A 17,918-nucleotide genomic window follows, 5' to 3' on the forward strand; every position below is an offset into this window, starting at 1 on the left:
TCGACGTACAAAACAAAACACTGCCATAGAAGAGCTTCAGGCAGGCTTCCAGAACCCTGTCCTTTCACGATTCCAAAAGTCCTTGACTGTGCTCAAAAAAATGTGTTTTCATACAGCACATATGATTGAATCTCTCTAGACATTTCTTGAGTTGTCTGCCCATCTTACTAACATTTGTAGTTATGTGGCAGAATATGAATCAGTATATCGTCTTGTTCAGAACTGCCAGCTTCCCTGCGTTAACCCTGCCCACAGGCAGTAATACCTAAACTAGCGTAGCATAGGAATTCTATTCAGCAGAAACCCTAATTGCAATTGGCAACCACTTTCTGAATAGAGCACAGAATAAACGGGGCTGTTTTAAATAGGGTTTTACATGATGTTTCAAGCAGCAACAGGAGGGCATCCGAATCCCCCACATAGTGTTTGAAGAGCTAAAGGGGACACAACAGTGCAGGCTCTGCGGCGGGTATTACACCCACACTCTCTTACTGGTTCGATTAATGTTACGCCAGCCTCTCTGCTCATCACCCAATAGTGGGCTGGTATTCTGACAGCTCGATAATGGCCGCTAGTTCGGCTTGTCATGGCACATAGAGCAGTAGTCGTTTTCGCAAGACACCGTGATATTTAGGCGTTCTGTGGCAGGACCTAATCTTTTTAGCATTTCATGATGTTAAAATCTATATGGAATTAGCATTCGCTGAGCCGACGTGGCTGGAAGCACAGCATGACATGTGCTTTGTTTAATAGCTGCCGAAAAGGCTGACATTTATCACGACACGGAATAGAATAATCTGTACTCCAGAAGAAAATGGCATAACCTGCTCAGTAAGAGTTTAAATATAACTGAAAAGGCTTTTACTATTATTGCCTTACAGAAAACCCAAAGGAAATCCATATATCTCTTGAGAAACATATGCTTAATGTATGCAAACAAAAGCAGTTAAGAGGAAGTTTTATTCTTCAAGGAGCCACAAGTGGCAGACTAGTGTCAGAACACGATGCGACATTCGCGTTAATTGTTTGTTTGTGTGGCAATGTGTGTTGTCTAAAGAGAAGTAAAATGTGTTCTGCGATACATCTTTCCATTTGGTGAAAAACGACTCATTACGTGGATATACTAAACAACATATACCAACTGCTGTATATAAGCCTCACCATATGGATCCCAAAAGAAATGAAAACCCTATCACCCGACCCGAAAGGTACCCAAACAAATGTACTCAGACCTGTGAACAGTTTGGTGATGGCCTTGTTCTGTCGGCGTGCTGAGCAGATGAGGAGGAGCCAGGGTGGGAAGAACTCATGGTGGCTGGCCAGAAGCTCAGCGATGGTTCTGGGGGTGTCTGAGCCTGAAGACCTCTGTTCCCCCTCACCCAGCTGACAGCCTTCGTCAATAGAGTCTACCAGGAGGAAGAGGGCCTGCTGAGGCGGCTTGGCGCTCAAGAGTGGGAGGAGAACACACCTGTAGGGCAACATAGAAGAGGAACGATTTAGAAATCTCTCTGTGCACCTAACGCTTCCCACGGCAAGTTGATACTGTTGAGGAGAGGTGAGGATGAAAGTCCACCTACAACAAAAATTGATTTAATGTCAGTCTGTAGCAAACGTTTGATTGTATCTTAGAAACTTTCTCTCCATCCACAGTTTAGCTTTCAGGCTCTTGACAGGCCTTCGCAGTGCAAACGCAATCTCTAAAACTGAAACCTCTTTAGGGAATTGAAATCTGCAGTACAGATATCACTGCATATAGACTGTATAACACTGCATATAGACTGTATAACACTGCATATAGACTGTATAACACTGCATATAGACTGTATAACACTGCATATAAACTCAATCTTCTAGATTATTTATTAGCCGACTGCTGAGAGAAAATGTGAGAGAAAATAACTGAATTTCAATTGAAAACAGACCGAGCAGGTCCACATGAATCAAATGAAGACAAGCCATGCTTACATGGACGACAACTGTCTGAAATAGTCAGGGAAATCATTTGAGAGTCGTTACAAATCCATGTCAGTATTTGAGCCTACACACACCCATTAAAACAGCCTGGATGCACTGTGAATAATGTACAGCATTAAACAACCAACACTCAGCTATACTCACAAACCCAAAGTGTTTAAATGCTGTATTGACATCACATAAGCGTGCAAGCCAAAGGGAAAATTGAAGATCCCATTTGCTGGAATGATAATGCCTAGTATGACTACGTGCATAAATGCCATGATGCCAGCCCTGTATTTGTTCCCGTTATTTTCCAACCACATGTTTGTGCTGGCAAGACTTTAGTGCCTGTGTACAGAGCTGCTACCCCAACCTGATTCCTATGTTGAAACTGTTATTTTGCTGTTGTAATTTCCCACCACCGCTAAAACAGCCCTTAGTTATGCATGCCCTCGCTGATCCCCAAATTAGGGCGTTTTAAATGTTACTTTAAGTCAGAATGCAATTCCAACGGCTCAGCAAACACTTTTTCAGCCAAACCTGCCCTCCAATCCTCTATTTTCCAGCAGCTCATTTTCTCAAGTGCAAGAAAGGGAGGGTAATGCGCAGTCATCAACCTGCAAGCTCAATCATTACATCGCACCATCTCTGAGAAAAATGGCTGATTGCTCTTTCTGACGACTGCAGCCCCACATCGAATCTGCAGTACAGGCAGGGAAACCAGCCAAAAGGAATGTCCATCTGCAGAGTTTGTGTGCTCCAAACTACTGCAGAGACAAACAAATTCACAGTGACAGCAATGCAGGCCTTGTTACGAGACAAAGAGCCATTCTTTCCCTAAAAATCAACTGCTTTCAGAACTGTTGACAACTGACTTTCCTGCAGGAAGGGGACAGGGGCTTGAAATGAACACAACAATGGGATGGGTGCCATACTACCTTCCTAAGTACCTCAGCGAATGATGAGTGTATTTGTGACGCATCCTGTCCCTCAGACCTTAACACCAACTATTTGGGGCTTTTGTATTCCATCCTCAAAATATGCCAATCGCTGAGGGCCATTATCATTTTGAGAAAGAAAGAGAACGTGAAACGAGCCTAATGCTCCAGCCATCTGTTATGCTGCGGTCCCCATCTTCCACGGCCCGGCCACATTGTGCAAAGTGGGTTTCACTGTAATGTTTAGTGAATATGTCTGGGCCGACAGGCAGCACTGGGCACCGTGCCCGCGTCTTACAAATTTACTGAGTCGCTTTTATGGAGTGGGCGCTGAGCCTGAAATTTCCCCCGTCATGCAATGGCGCAGGAGACTGGCTCAAGTCCAATATACATGTCCGGCCATGACACCATTCTATTAATGGAGTAGAGCTGCAGGTGAGTCAACGACTCACTGCAGAGTCCCCATTGAAAAGCAATAGCTACTAGCATTCCACAGTGCCACAGTGGAAACCGAACGACTCTTCATTAGGAGAATCAATTTGAATGGAACACCTTGTCATGCCCTGACCATAGAGACCTTTTTATGTCTCTATTTTGGTTTGGTCAGGGTGTGATTTGGGTGGGCATTCTATGTTCATTTTCTATGTTTTGTATTTGTTTGTTGTTTGGCCGGGTGTGGTTCTCAATCAGAGGCAGCTGTCTATCGTTGTCTCTGATTGAGAACCATACTTAGGTATCTTTTTCCCACATGGTTTTTGTGGGTAGTTGTTTTTTGTTTTTGTGTCTTCACCAGACAGAACTGTTTCGTGTTGTTACATTTTGTTATTTTGTCTCAGTGTTCAGTTTTTTAAAATAAATACCATGAACACTTCCCACGCTGCGCTTTGGTCCACACCTTCTTCATACGACGACCGTTACACACCTGTATTTCTTCCTTTAGAGAGTCCATTTAGCCTGCTCAGCTTCTTTGCAGAGTCAGGAGAGCTTAGCAGAAAAAGATTGCATGACAACAGTTGACTCATGCCCCATCAGGGGGGTAGACCGAGAAAAAGCAACCAGCCCCCAATTTGGAAAATGCATATTATTAATGTATACCTTAAAGTGGAACTGAGAGCATTTTAACTACTTTGTAGATATGAAACAAACAGACAATCATATCAGCCCAAAATATACAATTCCCAGTTTATGCTACAAAACCAACTTTATGAGGTTTTAAAATTAGGTTCTCTTTGACACAGCATTCCATGGCGTAGAGTTAGGCATTGTTTGCAGAATAGATGGATGCAGTACAATGCATGACTCATAATTCACCAATAAATGTTTTGGTAGTTCAACAAATATTGCTATCAGGTTGTAAATCACAGCTGCCTCCAGCCATTCGTGATCCAGTTTCAATGACTCAATATTTTGGAAAGAAAACAAACTAATGTCCATACAATTCAACTAGCAAGGGCAATGATCACAAGTCAGTCATAAACTAGCCTATTAGCCACGTTATCTACTGATGTAACTATTTATTTCTAATGATCTAATATATATATATATATATATATATATATATATATATATATATATATATACACACACAGTGCTGCTTGAAAGTATATGAACCCCTTGAGCAATTACATATTTGTTTTGTTTTAACCATGAAATCTTCATTTAATCATAACCAGTCTTTTTGATCTGACATAAGAGGTTTATATTTACCAATACCATACGTTGGTGTAGAGCAGCGTTTCCCAAACTCGATCCTCAGGACCCCAAGTGGTTCACGTTTTGGTTTTTGCGCTAACACTACACCACTGATTCAAATGATCAAAGCTTGATGATTAGTGAATCAGCTGTGTAGTTCTAGGTCAAAAACCAAAACGTACTCAATTAAAAAATCATTAGTGTAGGTGCAAAAATATGTGAACCCCAAGATGCATTGGTTAAATCAAGTAGGTAAGTAGAATCAGGTGGGTAAATAATGAACCAATCAAAGGAGCGATCATTAGGAAAGAGTTTGGGCGGGACTCTGATAAATAGAGATAAGAAACCTGGTCAGTTTGGCGCTACCCATCAAGGTGAATGCAAAGCACACCATGCCGAGAGGAAAGCAGATCTCAGAGGACATCAGGACGAGGGTAGTGAGGTCACATCAGTCTGGGGAAGGCTATAAAATCATCTCAAAAAGATTTGAGCTCCATCAGTCCACTTTTTACAAATGGAAAATGGAGAGCATTTACAATGACAGCAACTCAGCCTAGAAGTGGACACCCTTCCAAAATATCCCCAAGAGCCTCAAGAACAATAGTAAATCAGGTAAAAGCCAACCCAAACATAACATCTAGAGATTTGCAGACCTCCCTTGCTGCATCTCCGGTAACTGTGCTTCAACAATAAGAACAGTGAATCTAAATGCTATTCATGGGAGGGTTGCTAGGAAAAAGCCTCTGCTGTCAAAAAAGAACCAAACTGCCCATTTTAACTTTGCCAGAGACTACCTGGAGAAACCTGAAGGTTTCTGGAAGTCCATTCTCTGGACCGATGAGTCCAAAACTGACCTTTTTGGTCACAATCAACATCGCTATGTTTGGCGAAAACCCAACACTGCCTACCCAACACTGCCTAACACTGCCTACCACCAAAATAACAGTCAAGCATGGTGGTGGGAATATCAAGATCTCAGCTGCTTTTCCTCCTCTGGACCTGGATGACTCCACATCATTAAGGGAACCATGAATTCTGAGGTATACCAGGATATTCTTGAACAGAACGTCATGCCATCAGTCAAGGAGCTAAAGCTGGGCTGAAAATAAGGTTTTCCAACAAGACAACGACCCAAAGCTGTCAAGCAAATCTACCAAGGAACGTCTCTGGAGAAAGAAGTTTTGGATTGGCCAAGTCAAAGTCCTGACCTAAATCCAATCAAGATGCTGTGGCTGGACCTGAAGAGGGCAGTTCATGCGAGACACCCCTCAAACCTCAATTGGCTGAGTTCTATAAGGAGGAGTAGGCAAAAATCCCTCAAAACATTTGTCAGAGACCGAATGCTGGCTATAGGAGACATTTACTCTAAATTATCGCTGCTAAATGGTGGTGCCACAAGCTATTGACTGAAGGGGTTCACATTTTTTGAACATATCAAATCTGAGTTTCTGTTAAATAAACCTATTTTGTTAAATAAACAATGAAAATGTATTTAAAAAATAGTTTCTGTCATTTACTTGGAATGTATTACGAATTGGGGTTTGGATAAGGATTTAATGTTTATTTTAATATTTTATAGCAAAATAATGACCAGCCCTGTAGGATTCACATACTTTTAAGCAGCACTATATATATACACACACAGTGCATTCAGAAAGAATTCAGACCACTTTACTTTTCCACATTTTATTACGCTACAGCCTTATTCTAAAATTGATTAAATAGTATTTTCCCCTCATCAATCTGCACACTACCCCATTATGACAAAGCAAAAACAGTTTTTTTTTTTTTTTTTAAATGTTCCAAATGTATTAAAAATAAAAAATGGAATATCAAATTTTTCATAATTATTCAGACCATTTCCTTAGTACTTTGTTCAAGCACCTTTGGCAGTGATTACAGCCTCAAGTCTTCTTGGGTATGAAGTTACAAGTTCGGCACACCTGTATTTGGTGAGTTTCTCACATTTTTCTCTGCAGATCCTCTCAACCTTTGTCAGGTTGGATGGGGAGTGTTGCTGCAAAGCTATTTTCAGGTCTCTCCTGAGATGTTCGATCGGGTTCAAGTCCGGGCTTTGGCTGGGCCACACAAGGACTTGTCCCGAAGCCACTCCTGCGTTGTCTTGGCTGTGTGCTTAGGGTCGATGTCCTGTTGGAAGGTGAATTTATGCCCCAGTCTGAGTTCCTGAGTGCTAGGGAGCAAGTTTTCATCAAGGATCTTTCTGTACTTTGCTCTGTTCATCTTTCCCTCGATCCTGACTGGACTGTGTGGGTAGCCTAGCGGGTAAGAGCATTGGGCCAGTAACCTGAAAGGTCTCTGGTTTGAATCCCTGAGCCGACTAGGTGAAAAATCCGCCGATGTGCCTTTGTGCAAGGCACTTAACCCTAATTGCTCATGTAAGTTGCTCTGGATAAAAGTGTCTGCTAAATGACTAAAATGAAGAAGAAAAAAATATGTAAATGTAGTCTCCCAGATCCTTCCACTGAAGACATCCCCACAGCATGATGCTGCCACCACCATGCTTCACCGTAGGGATGGTGCCAGGTTTCCTCCAGATGTTACGCAGTAGTGTAAAGCACTTAAGTAAAAAAAAAATGAAGTACAACTGAAGTAGTTTTTGGGGGTATCTTTACTTTACTATTTATATTTTTGACAACTTGTACACTTACTTCACTACATTCCAAAAGAAAATGATGTACTTTTTACTAGATACATTTTCCCTGACAACCAAAAGTACTCATTACATGTTGAATGCTTAGCAGGACAGGAAAATGATCCAATTCGTGCACTTATCAAGAGAACACATGGTCATCCCTACTGCCTCTGATCTGGCAGACTCACTAAACACAAATGCATCTTTTGTAAATGATGTCTGAGTGTTGGAGTGTTCCCCTGGCTATCCAGAAATGTTTAAAACAAGAAAATGGTGCTGTCTGCTTTGCTTAATATAAGGAATTTGAAATGATTTATACTTTTACTTTTGATACTTTAGTATATTTACAACCCAATACTTTTAGACTTTTACTCAAGTAGGATTTTACTGGGTGACTTTCACTTTTACTTGAGTAACTTTCTATTAAGGTATGTATACTTTTATTCAAACATGACATTTGGGTACTTTTTCCACCACCACCCCTTGGGATTCAGACCAAAGAATCTTGTTTCTCATGGTCTGAGAGTCTTTAGGTGCCTTTTGGCAAACTCCAAGCGAGCTGTCATGTGCCTTTTACTGAGGAGTGGCTTCCGTCTGGCCACTCTAGCATAAAGGCCTAATTGGTGGAGTGCTGCAGAGATGGTTGTCCTTCTGGTAGGTTCTCCCATCTCCACAGAGGAACTGGAGCTCTTTCAGCATGACCATTGGGTTCTTGGTCACCTCCCTGACCAAGGCCCTTCTCCCCCAATTGCTCAGTTTGGCAGGGTGGCCAGCTCTAGGAAGAGTCTTGGTGGTTCCAAACTTCTTCCATTTAAAAATGATGGAGGCCAATGTGTTCTTGGGGACATTCAATGCTGCAGAATTTTTTTGGTACCCTTCCCCAGATCTGTGCATCGACACAATCCTGTCTCTGAGCTCTACGGACAATTCCTTCGACCTCGTGGCTTTGCTCTGACATGCACTGTCAACTGTGGGACCTAATATAGACAGCTGTGTGCCTTTCCAAATCATGCCCAATCAATGGAATTTACCACAGGTGGACTCCAATCAAGTTGTAGAAACATCTCAAAGATGATCAATGGAAACAGGATGCACCTGAGCTCAATTTCGAGTCTCATAGCAAACGGTCTGAATACTTATGTAAATAAGGTATTTCAGTTTTTTATTTTTATTATACAATTGCAAAAATGTCTAAAAACCTGCTTTCGCTTTGTCATTATGGGGTAGTGTGTGTATATATATGAGAAATGTTTTATTTAATTAATATATATATATGGCACACGAGACACCTGTCTTATTCGTGCCCATCTCTGTGAAATAATCCATTGCCGTGGCCGCAGGGATGGCACAGTACAAGAAGAAAGGGCGTGTGTCTAAGATGCACAATGCACATCTCTCTCCAGACTGCACTCTCTCCCGCCAATTTGTGCACATTCATTGTTTCATAACTTCATTGTGTGAATTGTTTGCATTTGATTGTTAGTGTCCATCAATTCCCCATTAAATACACTATATATACAAAAGTATGTGGACACCCCTTCAAATGAGTGTATTCAACTATTTCAGCCACATCTGTTGCTGACAGATGTATAAAATCGAGCAAACAGCCATGCAATCTCCATAGACAAACATTGGCAGTAGAATGGCCCGTACTGAAGAGCTCAGTGACTTTCAATGTGACACCGTCATAGGACGCCACCTTTCCAACAAGTCAGTTTGTCAAATTTCTGCCCTGCTAGAGCTGCCCCGGTCAACTGTAAGTGCTATTATTTTGAAGTGGAAACGTCTAGGAGCAACAACGATTCAGGCGCGAAGTGGTAGGCCACACAAGCTCACAGAACGGGACTGCCAAGTGCTGAAGCGCGTAAAACATCAGCACAAGAACTGTTCGTCGGGAGCTTAATGAAATGGGTTTCCATGACCGAGCAGCCGCACACAAGCCTAAGATCACCATGCGCAATGCCAAGCATGGGCGTGAGTGATGTAAAGCCATTTGACTCTGGAGCAGTGGAAACGCGTTCTCTGGAGTGTTGAATCACACTTCACCATCTGGCAGTCTGGCAGACGAAACTGGGTTTGGCGGGTGTAAAGTTTGGTGTAGGAGGAATAATGGCCTGGGGCTGTTTTCATGGTTCGGGCCCCTTAATTCCAGTGAAAGGAAATCTTAAAGCTGCAGCATACAATGATGTTCTAGACGATTCTGTGCTTCCAAATTTGGGGAAGGCCCTGTCCTGTTTCAGCATGATAATGCCCTGTGCACAAAATGAGGTCCATACAGAAATGGTTTGTCGAGATTGGTGTGGAAGAACTTGACTGGCCTGCACAGCCCTGATCTCAACCCCATCGAACACTTTTGGGATGAATTGGAAGGCCGACTGCGAGCCAGGCCTAATCGCCCATCATCAGTGCCCGACATCAAGCCCCTGCAGCAATGTTCCAACATCTAGTGGAAAGCCTTCCCAGAAGAGTGGAGACTATTATAGCAGCAAAGGGGGACCAACTCCATATTAATGTGCGCCTGTCGATGTTGAGTAAGGACGCGCACCTGATTATGCATAGAAGTAGGTTCATAGGCTACCTGGCCTGCGCGCAAATGTAGGAATATAAATGTGCCCATTTTGGAATCTAATAGTATTTCTGATTTGGCTTAACGCACCACTACTAATGAGCTGTGGAGCTTCTCAAAGTAATGTTTTCTTCACCTCAAACAGCAAGCAAACAAAGTCTGTTTTAACATCCATTGAGATTTCCAATAGTTCTTCAATGTTTTTGAAGAATCTTTCCATATTTCGATAACCACTCAGCGTCAAAGGAAAAAATGTCATGCTCTGATCCAGTGGGAACAACATAAAATAGGGATACCTAATTACTACTTATCCTTTGAGCAAATTAGCCTACAGCTGTGTTTGTCCTGAGCTCATTGGAGCGGGAAACTCTGAAGGCCCAGAATATTTTATACAATGTTGCAAGTTTGCTAGTGCAAGCTTCAGGCCAGACCCAAGTTAATAGTTGATACGTTTCAAGTTAGTTGCAGACAGGCCATGATAGGAAATGTGATTTATAGGATATTCATTTTTATCAGGATATTTTCTATCTGCAGGCTGCAATGTTTTTATTTTTTGGCTTTATAGGGTATTTCTACATAGTTGGCAATGGCAATAAAAGTTACTATTTAGGTTAACCATTTTCATTTAGATTTGGATATAATTTTTATTAACCACATGACAATGATTTTGAGATACGAAGACGTTATATGAATGAAATGAAACTGTTCACCCAATGTGGCATGGATCTGCTATTTTTTTTATACTTTAGAACCAGAACCCCCATCAGAAGCTAGCCAGCTAACTAGCTACTAGTCAGTTAGCCACTGCTAGCGGTATTTACCGTTAACGCGGACATCAGCCAGCCTCAGCCAGGTCAATTCCTGCCAGTCTGCACAGCGCGATATCAACCCAGAGCGTATCGGACTGCTTTTTCTCTACCACATCTCCGGATTCCTACCGCAAGCTCTGATCACTCGGCTACACATGCCTCTCCCTAATGTCAATATGCCTTGTCTATTGCTGTATTGGTTAGTGATTTTTGTCTTATTTCACTGAAGAGCCTCCAGCCATGCTCAATATCAGTTAGCTAGCCCTTTTGCTCCACCCCCCACACATGCGGTGACGTCACCTGGCTTAAATGGTGTCTCTAGAGACAAAACCTCTCTCATCGTCACTCAATGCCTAGGTTTACCTCCACTGTACTCACATCCTACCATACCCTTGTCTGTACATCACGCCTTGAATCTATTCTTCCGCACCCAGAAATCTGCTCCTTTTACTCTCTGTTCCGAATGCACTAGGCGACCACTTCTTATAGCCTTTAGCCGTACTCTTATCCTACTCCTCATCTGGTCTCTGGTGATGTAGAGGTTAACCCAGGCCCGGCAGCCCCCAGCATCACTCCCATTCCCCAGGCGATCTCATTTGTTTACTTCTGTAACTGTAAAATCCTTGGTTTCATGCATGTTAACATTAGAAGCCTCCTCCCTAATTTTGTTTTATTCACTGCTTTAGCATACTCCGCCAACGCGGGTGTCCTAGCAGTGTCTGAATCCTGGCTTAGGAAGGCCACCAAAAATCCTGAAATTTCCATCCCTAACCATAACATGTTCCAACAAGATAGAACTGCCAAAGTGGGCGGAGTTGCAATCTACTGCAGAGATAGCCCCGCTTCTCCTTCACCCAAATCCAGACAGCTGATGTTCTGAAAGAGCTGTAAAATCTGGATCCCTACAAATCAGCTGGAATAGACAATCTGGACTCTCTCTTTCTAAAATTATCAGCCGAAATTGTTGCAACCCCTATTACTAGCCTGTTCAACCTCTCTTTCGTATTGTCTGAGATCCCCAAAGATTGGAAAGCTGCCGCGGTCATCCCCCTCTTCAAAGGGGGAGACACTCTAGAAATAAACTGTTACAGACCTATATCCATCCTGCCCTGCCTTTCTAAAATCTTCGAAAGCCAAGTTAACAAACAGATCACCGACCATTTCGGTCCCACGGTACCTTCTCCACTTTGCAAACTGGTTTCCGAGCTGGTCATGGGTGAACCTCAGCCACGCTCAAGGTCCTACATAATATCATAACCGCCATCGATAAAAAAGACAGTACTGTGCAGCCGTCTTTATTTACCTGGCCAAGGCTTTCGACTGTCAATCACCGCATTCTTATCGGCAGACTCAATAGCCTTGGCTTCTCAAATGACTGCCTCGCCTGGTTCACCAACTACTTCTCAGATAGAGTTAGTGTGTCAAATCGAAGGGCCTTTTGTCTGGACCTCTGGAAGTCTCTATGGGGGTGCCACAGTGTTCAATTCTCGGGCCAACTCTTTTTTCTGTATATATCAACGCTCTTGCTGCTGGTGATTCTCTGATCCACCTCTACGCAGACGACACCATTCTGTATACATCTGGTCCTTCTTTGGACACTGTGCTAACAAACCTCCAAATGTGCTTCAACGCCATATAACACTCCTTCCGTGGCCTCCAACTGCTTTTAAAACTAAGTAAAACTAAGTGCATGCTCTTCAACCCGATTGCTGCCCGCACCCTCCCGCCCGACTAGCATCACTACCCTGGACGGTTCTGACCTAGAATATGTGGACAGCTACAAATACATAGGTGTCTGGTTAGACTGTAAACTCTCCTTCCAGACTCACATTAAGCATCGACAATCCAAAATTAAATATAGAATCGGCGTCCTATTTCGCAACAAAGCCTCCTTCACTCATACTGCCAAACATACCCTCGTAAAACTGACTATCCTACCGATCCTTGACTTCGGCGATGTCATTTACAAAATAGCCCCCAACACTCTACTCAGCAAACTGGATGTAGTCTATCACAGTACCATCCATTTTGTCACCAAAGCCCCATATACTACCCACCACTGCGACATGTATTCTCTCATTGGCTGGCCCTCACTACATATCCGTCGCCAAACCCACTGGCTCCAGGTCATCTATAAGTCTTTGCTAGGTAAAGCCCCACCTTATCTCAGCTCACTGGTCACCATAGCAACACCCACCCGTAGCACACGCTCCAGCAGGTGTATTTCACTGGTCATCCCCAAAGCCAATACTTATTTTGGCTGCCTTTCCTTCCAGTTCTCTGCTGCCAATGACTGGAACTAATTCCAAAAATCACTGAAGCTGGAGTCTTATATCTCCCTCTCTAACTTTAAGCATCAGCTGTCAGAGCAGCTTACCGATCACTGTACCTGTACAGTACACAGCCAATCTGTAAATACCACACCCAACTACCTCATCCCCATATTATTACTTACCCTCTTGCTTTTTTGCACCCCAGTATCTCTACTTGCACATCATCATCTGCACATCTATCACTCCAGTGTTAGTGCTAAATTGTAATTATTTCACCTCTATGACCTATGTATTGCCTACCTCCCTACTCTTCTACATTTGCGCACACTGTACATAGATTTAAAAAAAAAATGATATTGTGTTATTGACTGTACATTTGTTTATGTGTAACTCTGTGTTGTGGTTTTTGTCGCACTGCTTTGCTCTATCTTGGCTAGGTCGCAGTTGTAAATGAGAACCTGTTCTCAACTGGCCTACTTGGCTAAATAAAGGTGAAATATATACTTTTTTTTTTTTAAATAACATAGTTTTGATGTCTTCACTGTTATTTTACAATGTAGAAAATAGTAAAAAATAAAGAATAACCCTTGAATGAGTAGGTGTGTCCAAACTTTTGACTGGTACTGTACTTGTTTTCTCAGCTTGTCATTGGTCAAAGACTACAAAACAAAACCAACAAGAATCTATTAAGCAAATACTTAAATGCAGAAAATAATGTCTGTTGTAAACACAGGCTTGGGAGATCTTATACGTTTTGTTCTATGAGTTAATATCAGTCAGTTACCATGAGCTTTATGAATGATGCTTGTTTTGATTACATAAATGCTTCAAATTTCACAAAAAGTGACGTTAGCTAATGAAGATGATCTCATAGAACACGTATAAGATCTCCTAAGCCTGTGTTTACCGCAGACCTTAGATTCTACATTTACTCCCCCAAAAAACGTTATTTCCCCCATAGGCTTTGGCCAACGAGCCATGGCGGAGCCTCCATTGGTGCCTACAAAAAGACACCATTACTATTGCTCCCTAGGAGACTTCAGCTGAATGCTTCATAAAAAAATGAAGGACTTTTCACACTGTATGTATACAGAGGTGAATTGGTAACTATGCTGGAATGAACAATACTAGCATTTTGTCGAAGAGGAGTAAAGAAAGTACAGCAAAGCATTTATAGTATAAAGCAATGGGGATGTCAGACATGTCAACTGGTGCTGCAGAACAAAGTCCAAACATTTCTAAAGCTCAAACAACTGCATCTCCACAACCCACAAGTCTCTGCAAGTAGAAAACAATTTCTGACATTTTCTGATAAACTGCACAGTTTATCAAGATCTTTTTTGGCATAAAGCTATTCTGCCCACAATTCATATCTCCATGGGATTCGCCCCTCCTCCCTGCAGTAACAAGGAGTAATGGATTGGTTGACTGGATTTACTGAATGTGGGCTTTTAAACAAAGCGTTTTCCTCAAGAAGGATGACTAAATGTATGTATAAATAGCTACTACAACTTAGCAGTAACTTGACTCAAGGTGAAAACGGCAAATTGGTTGGCTTACAGACAGACAAAAGGGGAATCTGGTAATGAGGTAATGGATGTTGCAAAATCTATTTTCTGCAGACATCCTAGAAAAGGGAGAGGTCTAGAGCTATCATAAACAGTGCTCTATAGACAGTTCATGCAATACAAGGTAAAGACAGGAATGGTTAGCCTATACAATTCAATAACCTACACAAAAACAACTTATTTTGTGCTTTGGAATTCATCTATTTCAAACAAAGCAAAAAAAACTAAACATGAGTCCAATTTGGCATAACCAGAAAATGTATTTAAATGTTGTGCTTTTAAGCTATTTAAGATAGTTGATTGATGACAAACAGGTTTATTCCCTACACTAACCCCTGAAATGATATAACTTTCTAAGTGGTAAGGTGTGCATTCCCGGCCAGGCTGCCAGTGATTCAACAATGTCAGTGGGATCTGAAATTTCATCCCGCCAACTCCCAGACCAATTTTTTTTTATTTGATTAAACCTTTATTTTGACAGGGAGTCAATGCTGAGACCCAATGTCTCTTTTCCAGATGATCCTATATAGCACCACGATACACATCAAAATACAATAAACACATGAACCGACACATTCATATACACATTAAACTAGACGTTATTATACACAACAACACACAAAAAGCTAAACAAAATCATAAAAAAACAGACACATTCTTCAGTAAAAAAGTTCCCTAAGATCCATCTGAAATGCCTTAGAGGCACCAATTCCTTCAATTTTAAAGTGCATTGTAGATCATTATTGTAGATAATTCAACACGTAACGGATCGACCTAACTCCCTAGACGTCAAAGGAGTCTCACTTTTCATTTTAAATCTTAACAGTGATGTTAGGTAAGTCGGAAGTTTGTGGAGCAGGCCTTTGTAAATAAAAATAGTGTAATGATGTGATCTACGTGACTTCAAAGCGGTCCAGACAATCTTTTGGTAAAGAATACAGTGATGAGTGATAAAACTGTCTCCAGTGATAAAACGGCATCCAGGGGTTTAATAGTAGAGGCAGATTCACTTTGATAAATAGTATCACCATAACCAAGAACAGGTGGAAAGGTTGACTGCAAAATCTGCTTCCTGCTGACAAGAGAGAGACCAGATCTGTTTCTGTTAAAAAAAGCCCACTTTAAATCTTAGTTTCTTAACCTCCTACCCCTATGTATATACTCCTGTTAAAATTGGACTCTGGGACACGCTACACAGTACACACACAGCATGGTAAATGTCTGACGAAGCAGCCTGCGGGGACAATGAGAGCGTCTCCTGTATTTCATCCTGATGAGGACACACAAGAAGACATCATGTGCCAGACAAAGCATACGCAACTTCCTTCCCTCCCATTCACTCCAGTCAGCGCGAGACAGAAGAAGGCATATCCCACACGGCATTGCCGAATTGACATCCTCTGAAAGCACAAAAAAAATCTGCCGGGGCTTTCATTTCACATCACTTAGCGACCTCCCCGTTTCCGAATGTGTGCAGCCAATAGCTCAGTTAACATTTAATATGTTCGTCATGAAAACACGCAAAGGGGATCCGATGAACGTGTTTGGGCTGTTTGGCGTCATAACACCCACTCCCATACCCACCGCCCCTGTATGCCAAGTTAAAGCGACGTGGACAGAGGGGCTGGCTCCAGAATGCTGAGTCATAGCTGCAGCCACTGGGACCATCTCTCTGGCTGTCTGGGGCTGAGCCTGACGCGCCACAGCGGCATCCTTTAAAACGTGGCCTAATCTGCAGTGAGTCTTCCGCAGCCGTGCACCACATGAAGGCCGCGCGGCGCTTTCATCTTCCATTAGCATCCTCTTCTTTCCCCCCGACTGCCGCTCTGCAGTCCCCAACCTTCTAGCAACAGTACAATAAGTACTGCAAAGTACAACAAGTACTACAAAGTACAATAAGTACTACAAAGTACAAAAACAGAGTACAGGTACTGATCCAACTTTACAAGAACTGTGCCTTTACAATAATGTATTTGGATGGCAGGCAGATACATAGTTGCACCTGTTTGTGGCATGCAAATAAGCTCAGAGTTGAGATGCATTTTCAGGATACCAGCGATGTTATGGTGAATTGCATCAGATGATCATGACACAGGATTGTGAAGTTAGGACAATCATATACCATGAACATAAGTGTCAGCAGAGTTTCAATACATCCAGATCACTATCCATCATTTATGGAGTTTATGAATGTTGATGTTATTAATAACATCCGAAGCTCCAACTACAGTAGACGAAAAGGAGCATATTGCTGTCAATGTGATTTGTAAAGGCTAGCAACAAACTTGTCATCGCCTTCAGTCCTTGCATGTAAAAAGCTTTAGAACATTAGCTTGTTATGCTAGCTGTAGGCCTATGTATTTAACAATGTTTTTTATTTTAATTCATGAGTCAATTCAATTAAGTGGCTAATGTTGATTTGGAGCAAATATAGACCATTTGGAAAAACCTCAATCAACTTTCGAAGCAAAAGGGTCATAAAGGCAAAAACGCAGACAGAATTCTGCCAAGAAACTCAAACCGGGTTTTCAGATTCAAGCCATGAACACTCTACAAGCTCCCTTTGCTACCACGTACAGATTTGCCTGGCAGTTATTCAAACAACTGCACGCTCATTTGAAAATTAGACTTACAAACAAACCCCAAAAGCTCTCACCTAAACAAAAAAGTAATCTGCCCTCTCAGCACATTTCCCAGTGCCTTCAGCTTTTAGAGTGCCCACATGACTGAGTTAATTCCACCTATTTATGTGTGCTCTTTTGTCCTGAGGAAAAAAAGACATGTTGGGGAGAGAGAGAATGTTGTTGGATAGTTTCAAACAAGGCCAAATTTAATTCCACTGCTAGTGCTCTAGTCAAGACATGGTAGAGGCCATTAATAGAGGGAAAGCATATTGTAGTTAGATCCCCTCCCTCCCAGGTTTTCATGTTGCTGTTGTTCCTATCCAAGATATCCTATTCAAGATAAAGCTTACTCTGGTGACTAGAAAAGCACACAATGGTGAATGGAGAGGATGGCAGGGCATAGGATGGAGATGTCAACCAACGTCTGAACCAGGTTTAATGTATTGACACACAACCGGTGATTACGATCAACATACTATTAATTGTTTGGCTTTGACGAGGACAAAGAATTTGGTTAAACTCTCTGGCATTCACATTTAAAACTGAGTGGGGGCCAAAGGCTCCACCAGTCTTGTTTAGCAAGACTGGTGGAAAAATCTGTCGATGTGCCCTTGAGCAAGACACTTAACCCTATTTGCTCCTGTAAGTCACTCTGGATAAGAGCATCAGCTAAATGACAAAAATGGAACAAATGAACACACTCTTTTTCATTTATTGATCGAGAATATAGCCTAGTTATTGGAACACCTGAGTTGAGTTTTCCACCCACTGTGAAATGATATCCCTAAAGTCAATTAGGGGAACCATCATTTTGAAAGAATAATAAACTTTTTTATATT

At 42.0% G+C, this 17,918-nt stretch overlaps 1 protein-coding gene across 1 annotated transcript in view; it reads right to left on the reverse strand.

Annotated features, from left to right (window-relative positions):
* The window catches only part of LOC120048055 (ankyrin repeat domain-containing protein 50-like), a 39,797-nt gene that overhangs the window by 16,776 nt on the left and 5,103 nt on the right, over positions 1-17,918 (reverse strand). The window contains exon 3 of the mRNA XM_038993745.1: positions 1,233-1,468. Coding sequence (XP_038849673.1) covers positions 1,233-1,468 — 236 coding nt within the window. The remainder of the gene's footprint in view (positions 1-1,232; positions 1,469-17,918) is intronic.

Source organism: Salvelinus namaycush, chromosome 5 (assembly GCF_016432855.1).
Source record: "Salvelinus namaycush isolate Seneca chromosome 5, SaNama_1.0, whole genome shotgun sequence".
Lineage (NCBI taxonomy): Eukaryota > Metazoa > Chordata > Actinopteri > Salmoniformes > Salmonidae > Salvelinus > Salvelinus namaycush.